Source organism: Octodon degus, unplaced genomic scaffold (genome assembly GCF_000260255.1).
Source record: "Octodon degus isolate 3935 unplaced genomic scaffold, OctDeg1.0 scaffold00079, whole genome shotgun sequence".
Classification (NCBI taxonomy): Eukaryota; Metazoa; Chordata; class Mammalia; order Rodentia; family Octodontidae; genus Octodon; species Octodon degus.
Genome location: NW_004524655.1, coordinates 10,763,374 through 10,783,956, shown reverse-complemented (window position 1 = coordinate 10,783,956; position 20,583 = coordinate 10,763,374). Strand labels below are relative to the sequence as shown.

The 20,583-nt window shown below is 45.5% G+C and overlaps 3 protein-coding genes across 8 annotated transcripts in view; all 3 read left to right on the top strand.

Moving 5' to 3' along the window:
• Positions 1-20,583, top strand: part of LOC101585743 (immunoglobulin lambda-1 light chain) — a 734,743-nt gene that overhangs the window by 695,333 nt on the left and 18,827 nt on the right. The gene's annotated exons all lie outside the window — the stretch shown is intronic.
• Positions 1-20,583, top strand: part of LOC101592830 (immunoglobulin lambda-1 light chain-like) — a 475,660-nt gene that overhangs the window by 445,979 nt on the left and 9,098 nt on the right. The gene's annotated exons all lie outside the window — the stretch shown is intronic.
• The window catches only part of LOC101586143 (immunoglobulin lambda-1 light chain-like), a 289,018-nt gene that overhangs the window by 263,549 nt on the left and 4,886 nt on the right, over positions 1-20,583 (top strand). Inside the window, exon 3 of one of the 3 annotated variants that reach the window (XM_023720907.1) lies at positions 19,390-19,424. In XM_023720907.1, coding sequence (XP_023576675.1) covers positions 19,390-19,424 — 35 coding nt within the window. Of the gene's footprint in view, positions 1-14,997; positions 15,031-19,384; positions 19,425-20,583 lie in introns of all 3 variants that reach the window. The other 2 variants (XM_023720908.1, XM_023720906.1) reach the window with 2 other exon arrangements.

Sequence of the window (20,583 nt, the reverse complement as noted above, 5' to 3'; positions counted from 1 at the left end):
TAATTCTAGAAGTCACATGTCTGGGTAATTCATGATTAGTTATCTACTATATTTACTGCAAATAAATAACACTTGTGCCTAGTAGATTACAGTGACCGTTACTTCAGTTACTTTCCAGGGACATGAAGCCCTCTTTTGTTCAAAGTACTAACTCCTCCCTTGACCATACAGAAATCTGATGCATGGCTGAAATAGAAAAAAAAGCACATTAGCATTTCTGTGTATATAGGGTCTCTCCCCCTTTTCTTTCTTAACCCCTGGGTCAGATTCTACTCAGTATTGAATGTAAACATGGTGATTTTTAAAAAATTGTCCAAGATAACGGTCAGGCCTATTTCCCATTTGGAACTATTCTGTGTTTTATGTGTCTTTGTCTCTTCTCTCTTTTTCTCCCCTATATCTTGAGTTTCTTTGGTAGTCACAGCAATAGAAGAAGCTAAAGTTCTTCAGCCCTGTCACAGAGTCCAGACCCACAAAGCCAAGATGTTTGTCCAAGATGGTAGCTCCTATTCCAGAATGATTCAGTGATTCCTAAGACAAGCTGACCATGACCCGCAAGTGGCCCAAGCTCTGCACAAGAAGAAGCATTGTTTGAAGCCATGCTTCCAGTCAATGAAAATTAGCAGAATGTACCACACCCCAAAAAATCAATAAAAACCTGTTGCTCTCTTTGTTCTGACAGTAGCTTCATCCTGGTCTTGATCAGTGCTGACTCCCTTCAGCTGAAGCGTTTCCCCCACCCCAGTGCACCTTTACACATCCAAGAATGTGTGTGAGTACAGTGTTTGTGGCTTCTACTGTCTCCAGTTCAAAAGATTCACCATTGGTGAATGAGATTAGACATTGTGACAGGTATGAAAAGGAAGGTGGTTGTTTCCCAAGTGACAGATTGTATATGCAACAGCTTAACAGAAGTAGCAGTGACACCGAGCCACATTCCAATGGAAAAACAAGGATGAGTCAGAAACGCATCCAGGGAAATGGCTAACATGGATGGGTAGAGGAGGTGATGCATTATAGGTACTCAGAGAAGAATCATAGAAGATACAAGGACAAAAAGCTAGGAAACATGACAGGGGCAAAGCCACACATTTGTACATACAAGCTAGGTAAGGCAATGATCTGAGAACTATCAGCAGGTTGTTGAAACTAGCAGTTACTTGGTGGGATTCTCACCCTGACTAACTATATATGCTGATACTTGTGAAATGAGTGACTGCACTGAAGATAGCAATGTGTAATAGTGGGGGCATGCTTGAAATGCCTGTCATTCTGGTCTTCTAAATACATACTGCTTGTCATGACATGCCAATTATGACCAGACTGTATCTCAAGTAAATGTTTTATTTCTCTTTTTTTTTTAAAAAAAAAAAAGGGTAATAAATGAAAAAAAGAGAAAAGAGAAAAAAAATGTCACAAGACTGTCCTGCTACAATGTTGTATATGGTTAAGTTTCTAAATTTTTGTGTAAAAATATGTAACTGTTTGCTCATATTTTTTAAATTTTTTTATTTTTTTAATTCCTTTTTCCTATTCTGTAGAGACTTAAAATTTAACATATCAATATTTGATGAAAAATACATGTTCCATCTTATGCCTAAGATGCTTGATATTCAGACAGATAGTGAGGTTAAACCCAACTGCATATGTTGTAGGGTAATAATAAGCTTTTCTTATGGAGGGTTGACAACCTAAGTTTGCAGACCAAAAATTAGAGAAAAAGAAGGGTGATAAGGACAGCCAACATTTTGGCCCCAGCCTTTCAAGGTCAGTGAGGACTCAGGACATAGAACCTATACTGGAACAACAAGTAGTTGTCTCCCAAATTTCCTGACCAAGGAGATTATGGGGCCACAGAGGAATGCGATCGATGATGTAGTGTGTGCCTAAATAGAGTCACATGGAGAGAAAACATTCTAGCAAGATGAAACCTAGTACCTGAGTGATTGAAAAAGGGATACAACGCAATTCCACCCTTACCCTCACAAATATTCTCTTCATATTCTCTTAAAAATCCACCCATGTTAACTCTTTACTCCAACTGTAAAAGACCTCCAATAAAGTGTGGCCCCATATTTTTGCCTACTAGTATTTCACCTATCTACCCCTCCTTTTAATGACTTACCCCCCTTCCTCTGGAAAACGTAACATTAAGTGAAATAAATCAAATGCGCAGGCTTAGATACCATGTGATTTCTGTCATATGAGTGTCTCAGTTACTCTTCTCTTGTTGCTGGGACAAATACCCGACACCCAAAATAAAGGAAGGAAAGGTTTATGTAGCTCACAGTTACTGGAGATTTAAGTCCATACTTAGGGGGCTCCAAGGCTGAGCAGCACAGGGCACAGGGCATCCTTTCGTGGTGGCAGAAAAGAGCAGAGAGCTAAATGGAGAAGTAGCAGCAACAACGGCTTCAGAGAGCAAGTCTGCCTCCCTTAAGTTGCATTCAGGCTGTCCACTCCAGCCTGGGTGTAGTACTCACAGCCATAATGCCATCAGCACTCACACCCATAATCCCATCAGCACTCACACCCATAATCCCAATGGATCATGAGTTAATCACCAACTCTAGAAGTTCACTCTAAGACTGCTTTGGGGGACAACTAGACACAAACCATAACAATGAGTAAATTCAAAGTATAAATGAAGTGCAAAATCAAAGATAGAAGGAAACAGGGAGCTAGGTCTACTGTAACAATAAAAGGAATCAGAAAACAGAGGAAGAAGGAAGAGTAAGAAGTCAAGTGGATATAAAACAGAAGTAGGATGTGTCCCATACATGCACCAAAACCCACAATGAAAGTAGTCATTATATATCACAATATGTATTACTAAATAGATTTTTTTTAAAGTGAATCTGGTACAAAGAGTGAAGGACAAGTGAACTGAGGGGTCCATGCTTCACCATTAGGAGTGAGGCCCATTTCAGCCCATAGTCAGGTCCTTGGAAGGTCAACAGCCCTGCTGCACTGGGCCCAGGACATGCCACAAATGCAGGCGTGTTGGGCTAGTGGTCATGGTGTCAACCACTAACTGTGATGAGGGGTCTTGGAAGCCAAGGCTGATTTCCTGACCACAGAAGTACTTGGAAGAAGTTGAGCTCCACACTTCCTACCTCTACACCTGGGAAGAATGTTCCCCATTAATCCTCAATGTGGAGCCCCAGGGAAGGAGTCAATCTGAATAGTCACCAAAAACTCACTACTTCCAAGGACCTAAGCAGGAATAAGAGAAGCCTATGGGAATCCAGCTGTACTGTACTGTACTGTACTGTACTGAACTCATAGTCCTGAGGCATCTCCACCAAGGTCCAGACCCCTCTGCTGCTCCTAACACTCCAGTCTTCCACGGCAGTGTGGAATTCAGAATAGAGTAAATCTGTGTGTTAGACATCAAGTGATCTGCTTAGGTCATCTGCTAAGTAAGGGCTGATCAATTTCCCACTCAAGTTTGGCATTCTGATAGCTGCCAGAGCTATCCTCACTGGAAACTGCTGTTAGTTGTAGTACTCTGTCTCTTTCCATTCACATACCTTCTCAGAAAGACTTAATATGCCCCCTTTAAGAATGGCTGAAGAGCCTCCAGCGGCAGCACTCCCTTTCAAGATAGTCCTCGGGCACCACCTGGTGGGGCCATGGTGTCTTTCTGCCCAGTGCTGCCTCCTTCATGACTTTGGAAACACCTGCGGGTCAATTGTCCATCTCAGAGTCTGTATCCAGCATGCTCAATCAATGAAGGCAAGCTATCTTTCCCTAAAGAGGGCATGAGGAAGCCTGAAGTCACCTCTACCCTTGGAAAGCATGAGCCTTCTCCTAAATTCCCAGGAAATATTTCAGCTAGATTAGATTTTTCCTCCTTGCATTTGTTAAAAAAATATTTTATCAGTGCCTGCCAATATTACATGATGATGGAATGCACTTGGGTAGACTGGTTTCTCTACTGAACTTCTCTCACACCCCACCACCAATCTTCTTGACCCTCTACAGAAAGCTGCCTTCTAGCTTCCAGGTCACTCTCTTTAATATTTATTTGTCCATTTGTTTTTATGGTTCTTGTATAAGAGAAAACACACAATATTCAATTTTCTGAGGCTGGCTACTTTCATTCAACAGGATCATTTCTGGTCCCATACATTTTCTTGCAAGTAACATGATTTCATTATTCTTTATGGCTGAAAGATAGTTCATATATCAAATATTTGTTTATCCATTCACCTATTTACAGGTATTGAGGCTGTTTTCACAACTTAGCTATTGTGAGTGTGCTGCTACACACACAAGTACGCATGCATCACTGTAGTATTAGGTCTTAATTCTTTTGGAAATTTGCCCAAGAGTGACATAGCTGGTCAAGTAGTATTTCTATGTGTTGTCTTTAAAGGAATCTCTATATTGATTGTCATAGTGGTTTACTGGTTTAGACTGTCATTAAGAATTTAAAAGGTGTGATGGTTGATACATTGTGTCAACTTGGGAAGTTGGGAAGCTTAACTAAAGGTATTGTTTTCCCTTTTGACTTTGAGTTTCAATCTACAAATTTCCTTTTGAATTCAGAAAGAATTTTGGATGCAACATGTTGTTAGATCTTGTTTTTTGAACTATTTTGCCAGTCTGGGTCTGTTTTGATTGGTGAGTTGAGACCATTAAGATTGATATTTATAGCATCTGTTTAGGCAAGCTTAGGCAAGCACAGGGATCGTGGTTCCATCCCCGGTACCACATGCTGGGCCAGCCCCGCCCCCAGGGCGAGCTGAGCTGGCCATAGAGTCTGGGTGTAGTGATGCAGGCCTGGAATCCCAGTGCTGGGGAGGCTGAAAACAGGAGGATCACTGAGTCCAAGCTCCATGAGACCCTGTACCAAATACATACATTTAAAAAAAAAAAAAAGAAAAGATGTGGGCCTAGTAGAAGGTGACTAGATCATCAGGACTGTTAGCCAGCTTTCTGTTGCCGTGACTAAAACTTAGATAAAGCAAATTAAACAGAAGAAAGTTTTTTTTTTTTTTTTTTTTTTTAAAGTAACAGTCTTGCCACATCATCTGCTTAGCTGAGCTAGCTCTGTCACACCCAGAGGACTGTCTGGCTCCAGTTGTCAGCACATGCAAACATATTAACCGAGACTTTGAGGTCTACCATAAACTACTGATCATTAAAGAATGTGCCTGGAGATTTCAGCAAAAGCGCCTCTGCGCCACCACATGCTCTTGACCTTGCCGGTCTGCCTGACAACAAGCCCCCAAACAACAGGGCCTCAGACTCAAACTTCCAAAACTGTGAGCCAAAATAAAACTTTTCTCTACACAAGTTGATCATCTCCAGTTTTTGCTATAGCGACAGAAATCTGACCATTACAACAGCAGAGTAGAACCAGAGTCCAGCCCTTGTTTCTCCTCCTCGCCCCCCTCTGCGTGCTACTCTGCGGTCTGGCTGAAGCACTCTAAAGCCTCCCCTTGGTTCAGGCTTTTCCCATTGCTGGTCTCTGCTGCCCCCTACTGGATCTTCCTTCTGAGCTGTGCTTCTGAAAGCTGGATAGCGAGTTGGAGGTTAAAGAACTGAAACTGTCCTACATCCCATTCTCTACTTCCAGGCAGGTTCTGACTTATGTCCAAGAAAGCTGTTCCCCCCAGGTTTCTGGCAGTGCTAGGCAAGTTCCAGCACACTGTCACTACACCTAGTTGCTATGTGTCTTAAGCAAGAAACCCTCTCTCTCTGTACCTCTGGTAATTCTTCAGTAGAAAGAGCTAGAATCTCTCTGTCAAGTCAGCTAGTTTGTGACAGCTACGGAAGGAGCAAGAATCTCCTCAGTCCTGTGGAGAGAAGTGGGAACTGCCTGCTTAGCGCGAAAGGAGCTAAGCTCTTGGGTTTCTACAGGACAATGAGGGAGGGCTTGGGATCCACTGAGCCAGGCCCTGCTCAGATTCAACTGTTTCCTCCTCCAGGTCTCCCTCTAGTGGAAAGATCAGTTGGTTGGTTTTAATCGGGAGAGCATGAAGCGGGAAACCGAGGACACCTGAGCCTGTGCGGAAGTGGCTACTGCAGAGTCTCTAGGGCATGTGAGTGAGCAGCGGGATGAGGCTGGTCAGCAAGTGGGCAGGGGGTCCCTCTGACAGGGAAGCAGGACAAGGAAAATCTTTTGGCCCCAGAAGAAAAGATCATGGTTCCAGGGACACTGAACAGAGGGTCACCTGGATCAAGACTCCTCTGCCTGGACGTTGATCCAGCCCTTAGCACATCTCAGTGAGGAGCAGGGGAGGGCTTGGGGAGCCAGAGCCACAGCTGCACCACCTGGGGAGGCCCCAGGCCTTGGAAGATCCCCAGGGGCCCCCTCAGCCCCGGATTTCCGAATGTAGGGCCCCTGGGAGGAGAGAGTGGTCTGCGGTCAGAGTTGCACCCAGAGGCCATGGCAGGTGCAGGGGGTGCTGTGTTTAGGGACATCCCCCACTTTCCCCCAAGACTTGGGGCTGTCCCTGGAGGAAACCACAGCTTTCGGGTCCTTCTGAGTGGAGCTACCTGACCACATGTTGTCTTGGGGAGGAAGTAGCGACAGCCTAGACTCCCAGGTTGGGCCCTATACTTGTATCCTCAGGATATGGGAACCCTACAGTCAGAGGTAGGAGTGGACCTTGCACCCCAACTGGAGAGAAGCTGGATTGAATTTGAGGTTTTCCAGGGCCTCCCCCTGAATCCCATATGACAGTTTATCACCCACAGCAATAGCAGTTGCCAAAGTTGATGCCCTTTCTTGCACCTATCCCACAAGGTTATGCAAAGAGGGCAAGGTCACAGCTGCATGCTTGAGGTTAGGGACCCAGGTCTTATATATAGGACAGCCAGCATACCTGCCCTCTGCTCCAAAGAGTGATGCTCTCTCTACCTTCCATAGTAGCTCATGCAGAAGCTTAGAGACCTGTGGACAGTGTTTTCCTGGCAACTGTAAGTTGTACCAATGAAATCAAGTTCAAAGCTACTTGTCCATTACTGTATCCCATGAAAATGCCTGGACTGATTTTTGCCAAATTTAGCGGGAAATTTCATGAATATCTGAACATGGCCCAAGCAACTCTCAAATAAAGACTGGAGAGGACCTCTTTAGAACTTCTTTAACAAAAATATCAAAAGGCTTAGTGCTATAAGTCTGAACCTGCAGTAAAAATTTTGTGGTACAGTAAAGTAACTATGGTTAAAAATTCACTGCTATTTCAAAATAAGTAGTAGGTACTTCTCTGGCAAGTGCAAGGGCCTGAGATCAATCCCCGGTTCTGCAAAAAAAAAAAAAAAAAAAAGGTAGTAGGATGTTGGTTGGTTTTCTCTTTTCTAAGGGCCAAGATCTTGCTATGTCACCTAGGCTATGTCACCTAGGCTGGCCTTGAATTCCCAGGATCGTGCCGTCCTCCTGCCTCAGTCTCTGGAGTAGCTGGGACTACATTTATACGGCACCGCAGCCTCCTCAGTAAGATTTTGAATGTTTTCAATACAAGAATTAATAAATATTTTAGGTGATAGATGGGTCATTGTAGATGGAACACTGCCCATTAGCATATATAATTAGGTGTCGATTAAAAATTAATAATTTAAAAAGATTTTTGTGACATAAAAAGCAATCTAAGTCATACCCATTTACCTATACTCAGGTTACTTTTAAATTTTTATTTATTTATTTGATACTGGATCTTGCTACGCAGTTCAGACTTGCAGTGATCCTCCTGTTTCAGCCTCCCCAGCACTGGGATTATAGGCATGTGCCACCAAGTGCAGTTTCAGGGACGGCACGGCACACCCAAGGTTCCAGGGCCTGCACAGCATTGCCGTACCAGGGTTCGAACCCGGGTTCTTGCACTTTCCAGGCAGTCATTTAGACCACTGAGCTATCTCCCCAGCCCTCAGATTGCTTTTTAAAGCAAGACCCTCATTGTCTTCCTATGAGTGACAGAATAAGGCCCTTTCATATCAAGTTAGGGGACCCCAAAGATCTTAGACATTTTTATGCTGGACTGCCAGGGACATGAGACAGAATGAAAATAGAGGCATCACCAACAAAGCATGCCTCAGTGCTGTGCAAGGACCAGGCTTCAGAAAAAAATCCCAGCCCTGGCACTTCTTGCCTCTGTGGCATCAGAAAACTAGAGAACCTGCCTGGGCATCATCTTCCTCATCTTCAGGTAGGAAAAGGGATCATCTTAGCTGGCAAGGATAAAGCTTGTAAAACATTCAGCTGGTTCTAAAGCCAAAGCACTGGTAGTGTCCTTCTATGATGCGTCATGTTCCTGGCCCTCAAAACGGACACCACCCCGGTGGAGGTGCCCAGCCCTCTCCTCCTCCACCTACTCCTAACAGAACTCAAACCTTGGCTCACCTGGGAACTGATCACAAGACTTCCAGGTTGATAAGGGAGGGCTGGGACGATAGATCGGCAGCCTAAGTGCCTGCTTGACAAGCGCAAGGGCCCAGGTTCAATCCCCAACACTGCATGCTGAGCTGACCCCAGGACCCCAGGCCCACCGTGCAATCCCCGAAACTGTGTGTGGTGGCACACACCTGTAATCCCAGCACTGGGGAGGCTGAGACAGGAGGATCACTACAAGTCTGAGCTGCATGGTGAGACCCTGCATCCAATAAATAAATAAATAAATAATTTTTAAAGCCTGATAAAGGGATGGAAATGCAGGGAATGGCCTCACTCCTAGATTCAGGAGCACCTTGTGCCCACTCATAGCATGACGATGGAGTTTGCTCTGGTCTTCTCTGGGCTTTAGTTGTCTCACTTGTAAAACAGGCATTTCCCCCAAGGACACCCCAAGAATTATTCTGAAGCCTGAAGTAAGAGGAAAGCAGACACAGGAACCAGTGTCATTCAACACCCTCCGGAAGCTTAGCAAACTCACAGGCTAACTAACCCTTCTCCCCTCACTGCTGCAGAAAAACTGTCTCCCCACCTACAGAGAAAAAATCTGAAACCCACTGGTGACCTAGGTCTGAGCAGATAAAGTCACAATCTTGTCACTACTGCTTGCCTGAGAGATACACAGTCACTCTTTGCAGGGTCCTTGCTTGACTCTGGAGTAAGCCAGATGGGAGCTGGCCAGGCTTGATCAACCCAGCCAAGGTAGGGCTGCTCCCAACAGGCCAGAGTGCAGTGTGGAGGACTCCAGCCTGGGAGACCAATCAGAAAAGTCCTGTCCCTGCCCTGTCCCCTGAATTCAAGCCCTAAGGGACCCTTGTTCCACAAGGCCACTTGGCTACAGTCCCCTAAGAGACACTCCATAGACCCACAGTGTCTCTGGGGAACAGGGGAAGGAGGGTGGTTCAGGTGTGCCCCACCCAGTACCCTAGGGGTGGGGCCACGCAAGAGGCTGCCCTAGTCAGCAATTGAGACCTGGATACCACCCACAGCAGGTCAGCTAGCAGCTGTATCTTTGGGAGAAACCTCCACAGGTAGTCACCTTGGCCAGGGCTAAGACCACTTGAAGACAGGGACCAGCACCCACCCAGAGTGAGGAAGGGGCCGGGCCACCTGGACTGCTACGCGCTGGAGCAGCCACTGCTTGTGAGAGAGCAAGGAGGGCCTGTGCAGGGATTCTGCACCACAGGCCCAGCCAGACGCTCCTGACTCTGAGGTCAGATGAAGGTGGGGGCCAGCCAAGTGAGTCCGGAAGCTCCAGGGGCTGAGCCCTGGCCCCAGGCAATGGGGGCCCTCCTGTTGTCGTGCTTGGCTGTGGGTTGCTGGCCACACTCCAGCACTGAGGAGCAGGATTCCAGGTCCTGGAGCCCAGATAGGAAGCATTTCTTCCAGGCTGCGGATCCTGTGGGGCAGGTAAGGGGCCTCACCATGGGGAGTGGGCAAGAAAGACAGCAGTAGGGGACCATGAAGGGGATCAGAAGGAAGGATCAGCCTGGAGGAGGGGCCTGATATGCTGGCTCAAAGCGTCGGTGTTTGATGTTCACTGTGGTTTTGTTTGCGTTGGTTTATATTTTCTAATGTTGCGCTGAAGCTCCTGAGTTGTTTACACCAAGGCTAGTGCAGGCTTGGGCATGCTGACTGTGGGCTTGGTCTGCAGGTCTTGTCCAGCAGCAAGGGACAGACCCATGGCCTGTTTTAGGGAGAATAAACAGGGAGGGAAGATGCTTCCTCTGTGGGCAGATTTCCAAGTTGGTATCGTGGGTCTAGGGGTACTGGCTGTCAAGGTAGCCTCCCGCAAAGGTAGCAGTGCGTGGAGAGTGCAGGTCACACCAGTGCCAGGGGCTCCTTGAGCAGGGGCAGCGACTTCAAGGGTCTGTGCACCTGGTCTTTGTCCTGCAGTTCCAAAGGAGGTGTTGGAGCAACTTAAGTGTTTTGAAAAAATTGGTTCCGGATCTCAGCCTGGTATAAAGCCAGATTTGAGACAGACGGAGAGAAGACAGCTGCTGCGTTCAGGGAGGTGGTGGGGAAGGCCCACGGGCTCCGTGGTGAGGACACGCAGGTCCGCATGGTGGCTGGGCTCCAAGATTGCCGGGAAAGTGGCAAGTGAATGTAGAGCAAAGGTGCTGAGCACTGACCAGGGCAGACTGGACACTGTCACGCACTCTCTAGACATCGAACAGCACAGCCATGGTAGCGACAGGCAACGAGTCATGAAAGAAATTGTTTATCTAAAATGTATAATTCAACTGCTACGGGCTAGGGAGATAGCTCAGTAGAATAAGCGCTTGCCTGGCAAGCGCAGGGTTCTGAGTTCAATCCCAGTACTGTAAAAAAAAAAAAAAAATTCCACTGCTAGGGATTTATCCTGGAGCAGAGGGCGGGGGAGGTGAAACTAACAGTTTACAAACCAGGGAAGTTAACTCAATATTAATGGAGAGGAGAAAATGGGGAAGCCTTTAAAGAGCCAGGAACAAGGCGCAGAAAAGCTCATCCATCATAAGGAATCTTACACAAACCTACAACATTCTGTTTCTCAAAAACAAAATCCAGCATAAAGTTAATACTTGATAATGGTTTATTATTATCATCAAAATAAGGACATCTGTTTCATGAAAAATGCTTCAGAAGCATCTCAAACACGGGGAAATCTGTTTTGTTAAAAGATAAAAATGTTTATGCTGGTTTTCTCAAAGTATATGTGCATTTTTCAAATACAGAACATTTTCAGGGGTGTATCTCTCACTGGTTGGATTTCACCTAATTTCAATTTTAGCTTTTAGTATACTGGCCTTATTAAAATGTTCACAAGAAGAAATATCTGCTATATACCTGGGCCTTCAAAAGTAATTTTAAAACTAGAATAGCACATACCTTTTATAAACATATATGTGCTTTTTTATAAATATATATATGAATACATGTGTGTGTATTAATCATGGAAGTACATAAAGAGCATATAAACATCTCTTAATACTTCTTACTTCTTTCCCCAAAAACCTGTTCCCTGGAGAGGACGACTGTCGTGTTGGCCTATATACTTACTCTTTGCCTGTGTGTGTGTCCCTGAGAACACAGACATAATCAGTGTTGAGATTCCGTTTTCAAAAATCAAGTCATATTCTTCATTTTACTCTGCCACTAGTTTTTAAAAAAAAAACTGCTATTGATATTTTTATATTAGTCCATATAGATCTACTATCGTAGTCTCATGAATGGCTTTCTAGGCAAAGTTTGGATGAAATAGAATTTTGTGCCCATTCCCTTATGAGCAGACATTTAAGTTGTTCTCACTAAAGTTATACAAGGAATCCCATAATACACACTCCTGTTTATGTGTGTGAGTGTTTGTGTAGATAGATCACACTTACATGTTTACACAGGACAGATGCCTAGAAGTGGAATTTCTTCATCAGAAAGAAAAAACTTTTCAAATTTTAAAAGTAACTCCCATAATGCCCTCAAAAGGCTGCTCCAATTTATGCCTACGAAGTGAATGACGGTGCCCTTTCTCCTGCATCCTTGCCCAAGGTGTGGTATTTTTATCTTCTTTTATGTTAACTGAGTGTTGGGCAAAAATAGAACGCGTTTGTTCTTTTATTATTTATTTGGTCATTGATGAAATTGTGTATGCGTTTGTACATTGTATGGACTGATTTTATTCCTTCTGTGGATTAATGGGCCATTGCATGGCCTGCTTTTGCCATCTTGCTCTTAAGTTCTGTATCTATAAATCTTATTAGTCTATTTGGGATATTAACCCCTTGTGTAGTTTATATGTTGCAAATTTTCCATTATCTATTTTATGCCTTCTGTGGATGGGGTGTTTCACCAGAAAGCAGTCGTTAATTTTCTACGTTTCACATCAGTTTAACATTTTCTTTATGCTTTCTGTGATTTGTAACATATATAAGAAAGTCATTTTATTTTCAAATTATAAATCATTTTCCTACTGTATTCTGGTACTTTCATTGTTTTGGTGCTTTGTTTTGTGTTTCTTTTAACTTTACAACAACCAAATAAGGAGTTTATTTTTGTGTATACGGAAATATAACCTTATTTATTTTCTAAATGAAAAACCAACCACACATTTTAAATATAAATACATCTTCTATCAACTGCTAAGTGACTGACCTATTTTTTTCCCTCTATGACTCTCCCAATCTGCTGTTATATTTCTCCATGTTCCATCCTGTTTAGTTTAGCTTTCTATCATGTGATAAAGAACCTGTCATTACTATTTTCCAAAATATTCATATCTATTCTCCACCATTCTTACTATTGAACTTTAGAATCAATTCCCTAATTATGAAGAAAATCATTCCTTTGCTATTGTGCTTATAATTTCATGGAATCTACGATTCATTTGAGAACTCGTATCTTTGTAAGATTCAGCATTCTAAGCCAACCATACAACATTCCAGCCATTCATTCACTTTTATGTCTACTGGTAGAGAAATTTTATATTTTATTCATGCGACTCTTGTACATTTTATGTTGGTTTTCTTAGAGGATATCTTTAGCATAACTTTATTGAAGTTGTAAGATTCTCACAAATTTCATATCATAAATGTTTACTGTTTGTGTAATAGGGAAATCTGTTAACTTTTATGTTGAGCAATTGTAATTCTTGAATGAGTTCTAATGGCTCTTCAGCTTATTCTCTTGACTTTGTCTTATCAGACTAACACATCATTTGCAACAAATAATTTCTCTCTTTTTTGTTAATATTTATACATTTCCCCCTTCATTTCACCTCATTGGGTGAGATCTGTAAAATATGATGAATAATGTAAGTATATGTAATCAAGCCTGACTTATTCCTGAGTTAAAGGTTTTGCCTTTATGTTTAAAAGTTGTTGTAAAGTTTGGAACTTACTGTTTCATGAGCTGGAGAAAATGTACTGTTTAATGAGTTGGATAAATTTCAAGGGACAATAACTAACAAAATGCTACAAGTTTATTGTCTTTATTCAGAAACAAGTGTTGGATTTATATTGCTATTGCATTAAATTCTATGTCAAGGGTCTTATGTGCCTACTTTTAATACAACCGTAGCCAATGGTCGTGCTGCTAAGGTAAAAAAAGAATTACTGCCTGCAGTGCAATATGTTTTTCTAATATAAATAAATTGTCTTAGGGAATAAAATCAGATTTTAAAATTCTGAGCATTTCTGCCATCATCATTACTGTCAGAGGGAGATTTTGGTCATTTATCTTCTTTTAGAGTATTTTGATGTTGTGTTGTGCTGTGTTGTGCTGTGTCATGTTAGAATGTCTAGGATACAGAGAATGATTCAATGTTGGCAAAACATTCTAGAATGACTCTAGACCTCTGGCTTGGAGAGAAATTATTGAAATGAGGACAATACAATGAGATTGATTTTATAGGAAAATGAATTTTATGGAGTCTGTTGAATTTGAGATTTCAGTGTGATATTCAAGCAGAGATAGATTCTAAAGTCAAAATAAATGTGAATCTGAAGATAAGAAGAAAGGTTAGAGCCATAAATAAGGATCTAGGGTCTTTGGGTAATTGTAAGAGAGATACAGTGAGGGTCAACAGTAGACAGTGGGGAGAGTATAGACAAAGCAGACTCAAGTGATGATCAGAGAGTCAGCAGCCAACTGTGGGCCAAGGAGAAAGGGAAACTAGGGGAGCTTGAGAGTAGGTGGCCTCAATCACCAAATAGAGGAATGTGACCAGAAAGAGGGGTCTTGCATAGAAACACCTGAGCAGCAAGGAGGAACTGCAGACTTGACTGGAATAAGGCTCCTGACTTGAGAAACTTCAGGAAAATATGGAGTGAGAGGCAGAGAAACCCTACCATATCCCAGCATGCAAAACAGTGCTGGGCATAGATGTATGCTTGATAGCCACTGTTGGCTGGATGGACTAATGCATGGATATATTGAGAATGAGACAATGAAGCAGAAGGATGAATGGGCAGATAGATGGGTGAATGAACAGGTAGATAAATGTATGGTTACCCAGCAAGTGGCTGGATGAGTGGATAAATGAAAGGATAAATAAATGGAAAGAGTGGTCTGAGTGAACAGAGGATTCATAAATGAGGTGTACTTGAATTATATATCCATGAATAGAAATGCAAGTAGAAGAGTGTCCATGTGGTAGTACCTTATGTCAGGAATGACACAATAACTATGTGTTCAGGGAGGAAGCTGGCCTAGCTGGCCCACTGGGGCTTGTAGAGAAGAGACTCAAAATCCCCAAAACGAGGCCAAGAAAGGTTGAATAAGCCATACCAGCTGAGGATTCTCAGACAAACCAAATAGTCGCCTGGTATGTCCCTCAGAGATTTACTTAGCACCTACTAGGGACCTTTTCTTTCTGATGGGAACTTAGGGTGGCTGTCAGTACTAACAGTCTAATACAGAGGGGCACACATGGCAATGGGCAGCGCCTGTCTGGAAAAGGAGACAGGTCTCTAGGAGCACACCACCCACCCAACCACTGCTGAGGACACAGCCTCACCCATCACGTCACGCCTAGTAGATTCCTGCTGCAGCCTAGCCCCAGGGGGCAGGCCCTAGGGGCTAGCCCCAGGGGTTTTGGTCCGAGCCTCTGTCACTGTGGTACATCTTCGGCGAAGGGACCAAAGTCACCATCCTAGGTAAGTGGTTCTCATGATCTTTCCCAGCCTTACCTATTCTTTTCCTCTCTTGGGAAAGTCTGCTTTCTCTTTCTGGAGATCTTTTCCTCTCTGCTCTCCCTGAGTCTGGGGGAGGTGGGTGATCCTAGGGTAAGCAGCAGAAAGGGTCCCATATGTCAGCTATGGCCTAGTCCTGAAGACTTGGGATAGGAACTGTTCAGATGTGGGGTTTCCTTCCTCTCATCTAGGACAGATACCCAAGTCAGGAGGGGAGCAGGTCAGGCAAAGGGAACTCAGTGGCTCTGGACACTGTCCCTAAGCCTCGAAAGCTCAAACTGAGAGCTGAATGCTTAATCAGGCAGCGAGGGGCACTCAGGAGGCCCAGGGACATGGCTGAGGCATAGTCCAAGAAGAGGCAAGAAAGCCTGGGCTTGCTGTAGGTTGAACTCTGAGATGAGATGACTAGAGTCCACGATAGTCATTAGAAAGGGAGAAAACATAGGTCAGAAATGCCTCTGTTCTGGGACAACTTCTTGGGTCCTGGAGTCTCACTCACTAATGTCTCTTGCCTTTACAAAGAGCACATTAGGGTGAGCAATGAGGAAAGGATACTCAAATAAGGGATTCAGAAACTACCTCAATGCAAGGAAAAATCAAGATTTATCAGAAGCTGCCGGGATGAGGGGGAAGCTTCAGTGCACGTCTGTGTTTTCAGGCAGCCCCAGGACCACAGCCTTAGCCAAGAGGCCTGAGAACCGGTCAGCGGGTATGGAGGTCAGAGCAGATGTGGGAGAGGCCTGGCTTGGGAGGATGGAGCATATAGTTTGACAGAGAGAGGATTTTCCTAGAGGAAAGTTGTAAACACTAGAGGACAGTGCTGAGGTGACTGACATGTAATAAAAAGAGACTCAGGAATCGTGAAATCATGACAGATCATCCTCCAAGGATGGTTACAGATTTCCAGTGCAGAGGGGAGGCACCAACAAGGGAAAAATGAATTGAAATGCAGGCCTAGCCTGGGGTGAACTTACTGAAATTAAGGAAAATTCTAGACTTAGACACCTGAGACCAGGGAGGACGCATCACAGCCTAAACAGCTCATTGCCAGTAAACTGTGGCTGCAGAGGTGGCAGAGAGAGAGAGTGGGCCAGGTGACCAAGGGAGGTTACCTGGAAAGGGGTTCTAGAAACACCCAAGGGCAGCACTCCCTAAGGGGTTGCAGTAGTCCATGGGGGAGGCTGTGAAGATGCAAAAGATCAAGAGGATTGGTCACAATGGCTTTGTGCAGGAGAGTCCAAAGCACCCACTGGCTCTGCTCACTCTTGTCCCCCTTGTGTTGGCCCAGGTCAGCCCAAGTCTGCACCCACAGTCACCCTGTTCCCGCCCTCCCCTGAGGAGCTCCAGAACAACAAGGCCACGCTGGTGTGTCTGATGAATAACTTCTACCCGGGCGCTGTGACCGTCAACTGGAAGGCTGATGGCACCACTGTCACCCAAGGCGTGGAGACCACGCAGCCCTCCAAACAGAGTGACAACAAATACATGGCCAGCAGCTACCTGAGCATGACGCCTGCACAGTGGAGATCTCACCAGAGAGTCACCTGCGAGGTCACGCACGATGGCAGCACTGTGGAGAAGAGTTTGGCCCCTGCAGAGTGTGCTTAGGACCCTGCCTGGCACCCTATCCTCAGGGACCTGAAGTGCAAGGACTCAGAGGAAGAGTCTCCTGTCCCACCCCACCTGCTCCTGACTTTCCCTGTGATCCCCTCATTGCTCAATAAACCACCCCTTCCTGATCAGAAATGCTGTTTGTCTCCTTGGTTTCATCCCTTATTTCTTGTCAAACCCCTTGGGTTCTCCAGTGGGAAAGTGTGTACCATTTAACCATTCCGTGGAGCATCATCACAGAAAGTGCTCAATTTGACAGGCTTTGCACTGAATGTCCACTGTGTAGCTGAAGAACCTGCTGTGCGAACTCGCACCAGGCATGTCTCATGTGCTCCTTGACTCTGGTCTCCCCCTCAACAGAGACACACTCACACTCACAATCCAGATCCAGTGTGCCATCAGCACTCAGTCCAGCTCTCCTCTGAAGGGTCACACTGCCCAGGGGCCGGTGTGGTTCCACTGACATGTCTCCCCCAGCAACGCCATGCATCCCGTTCCTCAGCTGAGTTCCCTGGGCTGATGGGGCTGGGATCCAGCACAGTTAGCTATCCCTGCAGAGTGGCTCTGCGAGGGGAAGGAAAGGGAACCAGCAAGAGGGGAGGGTGCCGCGCATGACAGAGAAGTAGAGAGAAATGAAGAGAGGCCCAGTAAATGAATAAGGTGAGAGAAAGAAAAGTGGAAGGAAACAGTCATTTGAGTCCAAACAAAGGTTTGGCAGAAGCAAAGGCTTTACCTCCAGGCTTTACCTCAGGGATCTCCTGATGAGATCCCTGATCAGCTGAAGTGTGTACAGTTCCCCATCACCAGGGAGGCAGGGGAAGGCGTGGAGAGTCAACCTGCAAGTAAGCTGCTCAGGCTGTCCAATGCATGCTAGTTCGGAGGAGACACAGACAGATTCTGCAGGAGAGAAGGACTCTGTATGAGGAAGTCCAGCATTGCCGAGCTTGTATTCATCTTCTTGCTCAGCACTGGGTGTTACATAATTCTCTGAAGGAGAATTCCATGCAGCACTTAGGAAGGAGATCATGGGCTAAGGCGGAGGCAGACAGAGCTGATCACTGTCCATTCATATGCATGTGGATCGGGGTCACATTCAAGCTTGTAGCATAAGGCTGTGGTCTCAACCACTAAGGACTAGACAGAAAAATGGAGTCTGCGGGAATAAGGGAATGTGTTTTTGGCTCGTGGTACATGCAAGAAAGGAACAATCTGTGTGACAAGGAAGCCGTGGGGGGAAATAGGGAAAATGAGATGAGACACCACTGTAGGCACAGCCTGGGCATCCACTGACTGTCTGAGGAAGGCATATGAGAGGCAGGAGGGACACAAGGACTAGAGTTGGGGCCAGGTTAGAATGGACCATAGCAGGGTGACTGTGTCCAGGGGCTTCAGAAAGGGCCCAGCTTCCAGGAAGCTGCAGATTCAGGCTTCAGTCACTGAAATTCACACTCCCTGCTTCTCATAATGTGGCTGAGACCTTCCCATGTCCCCCTTCAGCCTCAGGTCAGAACTCCCACTCTTAGGCTCCTGTGTGCACTGAGCTCCTACATGCAATGTCCCTGGCAGTATTCCTCAGTCCCCTAGGCTAGAGGAGCTCATAGACTGCAATCTCTGAGCATCCCACTCCTAGCAACATGGAAGCTGCATCCTGGAGCTATGGAATAGCCAGGCCCAGCCAAAGGCAGGACTGACAATGACAAGGAACTTTTGTGACCTCGGTGCCATCATGGTGCACTTTCAGTGCAGAGAAATCAGTAGGTCCCCTTCAAAGATCATGATGGCCAGGAGGCCACAAAACCCAGATTCCAAAGCAGACTGCAGATGAGGCCTTCGAATGTCCAAAGACACCTGTCTGATGCCACTGCACAGCGTGCAGCCTCAGACCTTCTAGGACCACACCACGGCTCCCTGGTATCAGATATCAGGATCCACCCAGTCATCAGGTACAGACTCGAGACAAAGTCTTCTTTATTTTAGGATCCACTTCCCTATTGTAGCACTTTCCACACATAATAGAGACCAGCGAACAAAAAAGACTTTATGGTGACATCAGCAGTTGTCTAAATAATGGACTCATTGGTCATTTTCTTTCACCCACAACAGAACCACCCCTTCTTTGCTTGATACTTTGATGAAAATTCCATATATTAATAACACCCACTATCCAGGTCTCTGAAAATTTCCCGAAAATTTCATATGTGTCTTAGTAAGTTGGGTTTGCAGTAGCTTATCTATGTGGATGTTCCCTTTCATGTAGAAAAATAAAATGACGTTTCAGTGGGCTTTGCTGCACGTGTTGTCTGCCTGGTGTCACCTGCTACGCAGTCCTGAGACTGCTGCCTTTGTTTCTTGCCAAGTGGGATCCCCATAAGCTAACCAGCTGGACCTGGGAGTATCCAGGGTCACTGCTCAGCCTTCAGCCTCACTGGACTAAACCTGAGTGTTTCTGTTTCTCTTTTTCCTTCAAAATATTCCCTCCATAGCCAGGACGAAAGGCATAGAGATGAGGCTCAGGGAAGCCATTCTTTATGAAGAGAACAGGCTTTTCCAAGGGAGGCAGCATGCCCTTGAGGCATCTCCAAGGAGACTTCGCTCCTGTCATGCAGGACACAGAAGTCCCCAAGAGGGGCTGCACCCAAGACAGCTGCAGCTGGGGGTCGGGGAGGGGCAAGGCCAGGAGAGGTTTTTGCACTGGTCTGTGTCACAGTGTTGGGTGTTCGGTGGAGGCACCAAGCTGACCGTCCTAGGTAAGTGACTCCTTTTCTCTCTCTCCCTTTGTAGTACCCATTATTTGAGAAAACTTTCGGCTATTTTATGAGCTTTTCCTGTGTTAAGTCTCAGCCTGGACTCAGACTTTCTCCCTGCATTGTGGCTGTGGGTGCTGACCTCTTCTCTCCCTGTTCAGGCCTTCATGCTAGCCTTAGCTGGTCAGAAGCATTCCTTCCCCTCTGAACTCAGATACAAGGACTGAAAAGAAAGGAAGACTAATGTTAATCTATCTGTCTGTATGTGTGTCTGGCTATCTTTCTCTGTCTAATTGTCAGTGTGTCTGTCTTCATCAGTGGGTGTTTCAAAACTGTACTTTTCCACTCTCCTTCCTATGCCGTATCTGTCTGTCCCATGAACATTATGCGATGGGCTTACTGGTGGTGTACACTGAGTCCACGGGGTTTGTGATTCTGAAGATTCTAGACAGACCTAGTGCTCTAAGGGCTGTGGTTACAAAGCCAAAGCATAGAGGCTCCAGCCACTTGCCTGTAGCGGCAGATAACAATTCAGGATCCAGGCCAAGGAGAGGGGTAGAATCTCTGAGCCTGATCCCTATGGAGGTTTCATGATCAACATGGGAATTCAGAAACTTAGGGCAAATGTGGTATGACCTCTGGACTAAATGGAGCCAATCAGGGACGATTAAAGGCTACCATGGGGAAGGGAGCTCCTGGGGTTTTACTGCATGCACTTTGCACAAGAGATAGGGTGTGTATTTATAGATGAACAGGTACAAGGAAGCCAGTGCACAGGTCTGCCATACAGGCAGGGCACTGAGACACCCTGTTCACAGAGCAGGCACCAGACACTGGGAAAGGAACTGCACTGAAGGTGTGATCTTAGGGGAAGCTCCTGAGTTAAGGGCAAATTTGAGGCTCAGACTCCAGAGAGAAGGGAGGACAGATCACAGCCTGCACTGTGCACTGCCAGGAAACTGAGGCTGCAGAGAGGAGGAAGGAAGAGAGCAGGCCATAAACCAGAGAGAGGCTGGTTGGAAAGAGGTTCAAGAAACCGCCAAGTCCAGCTCTCTCTAAGGGGCTCCAGTGGTCCATGGGGGAGGCTGTGAAGATGCATGACAAGATTGGTCAGAATGACTCTGTGCAGGGGGATCCAAAGCCCCCACCTCAGCTCTGCTCA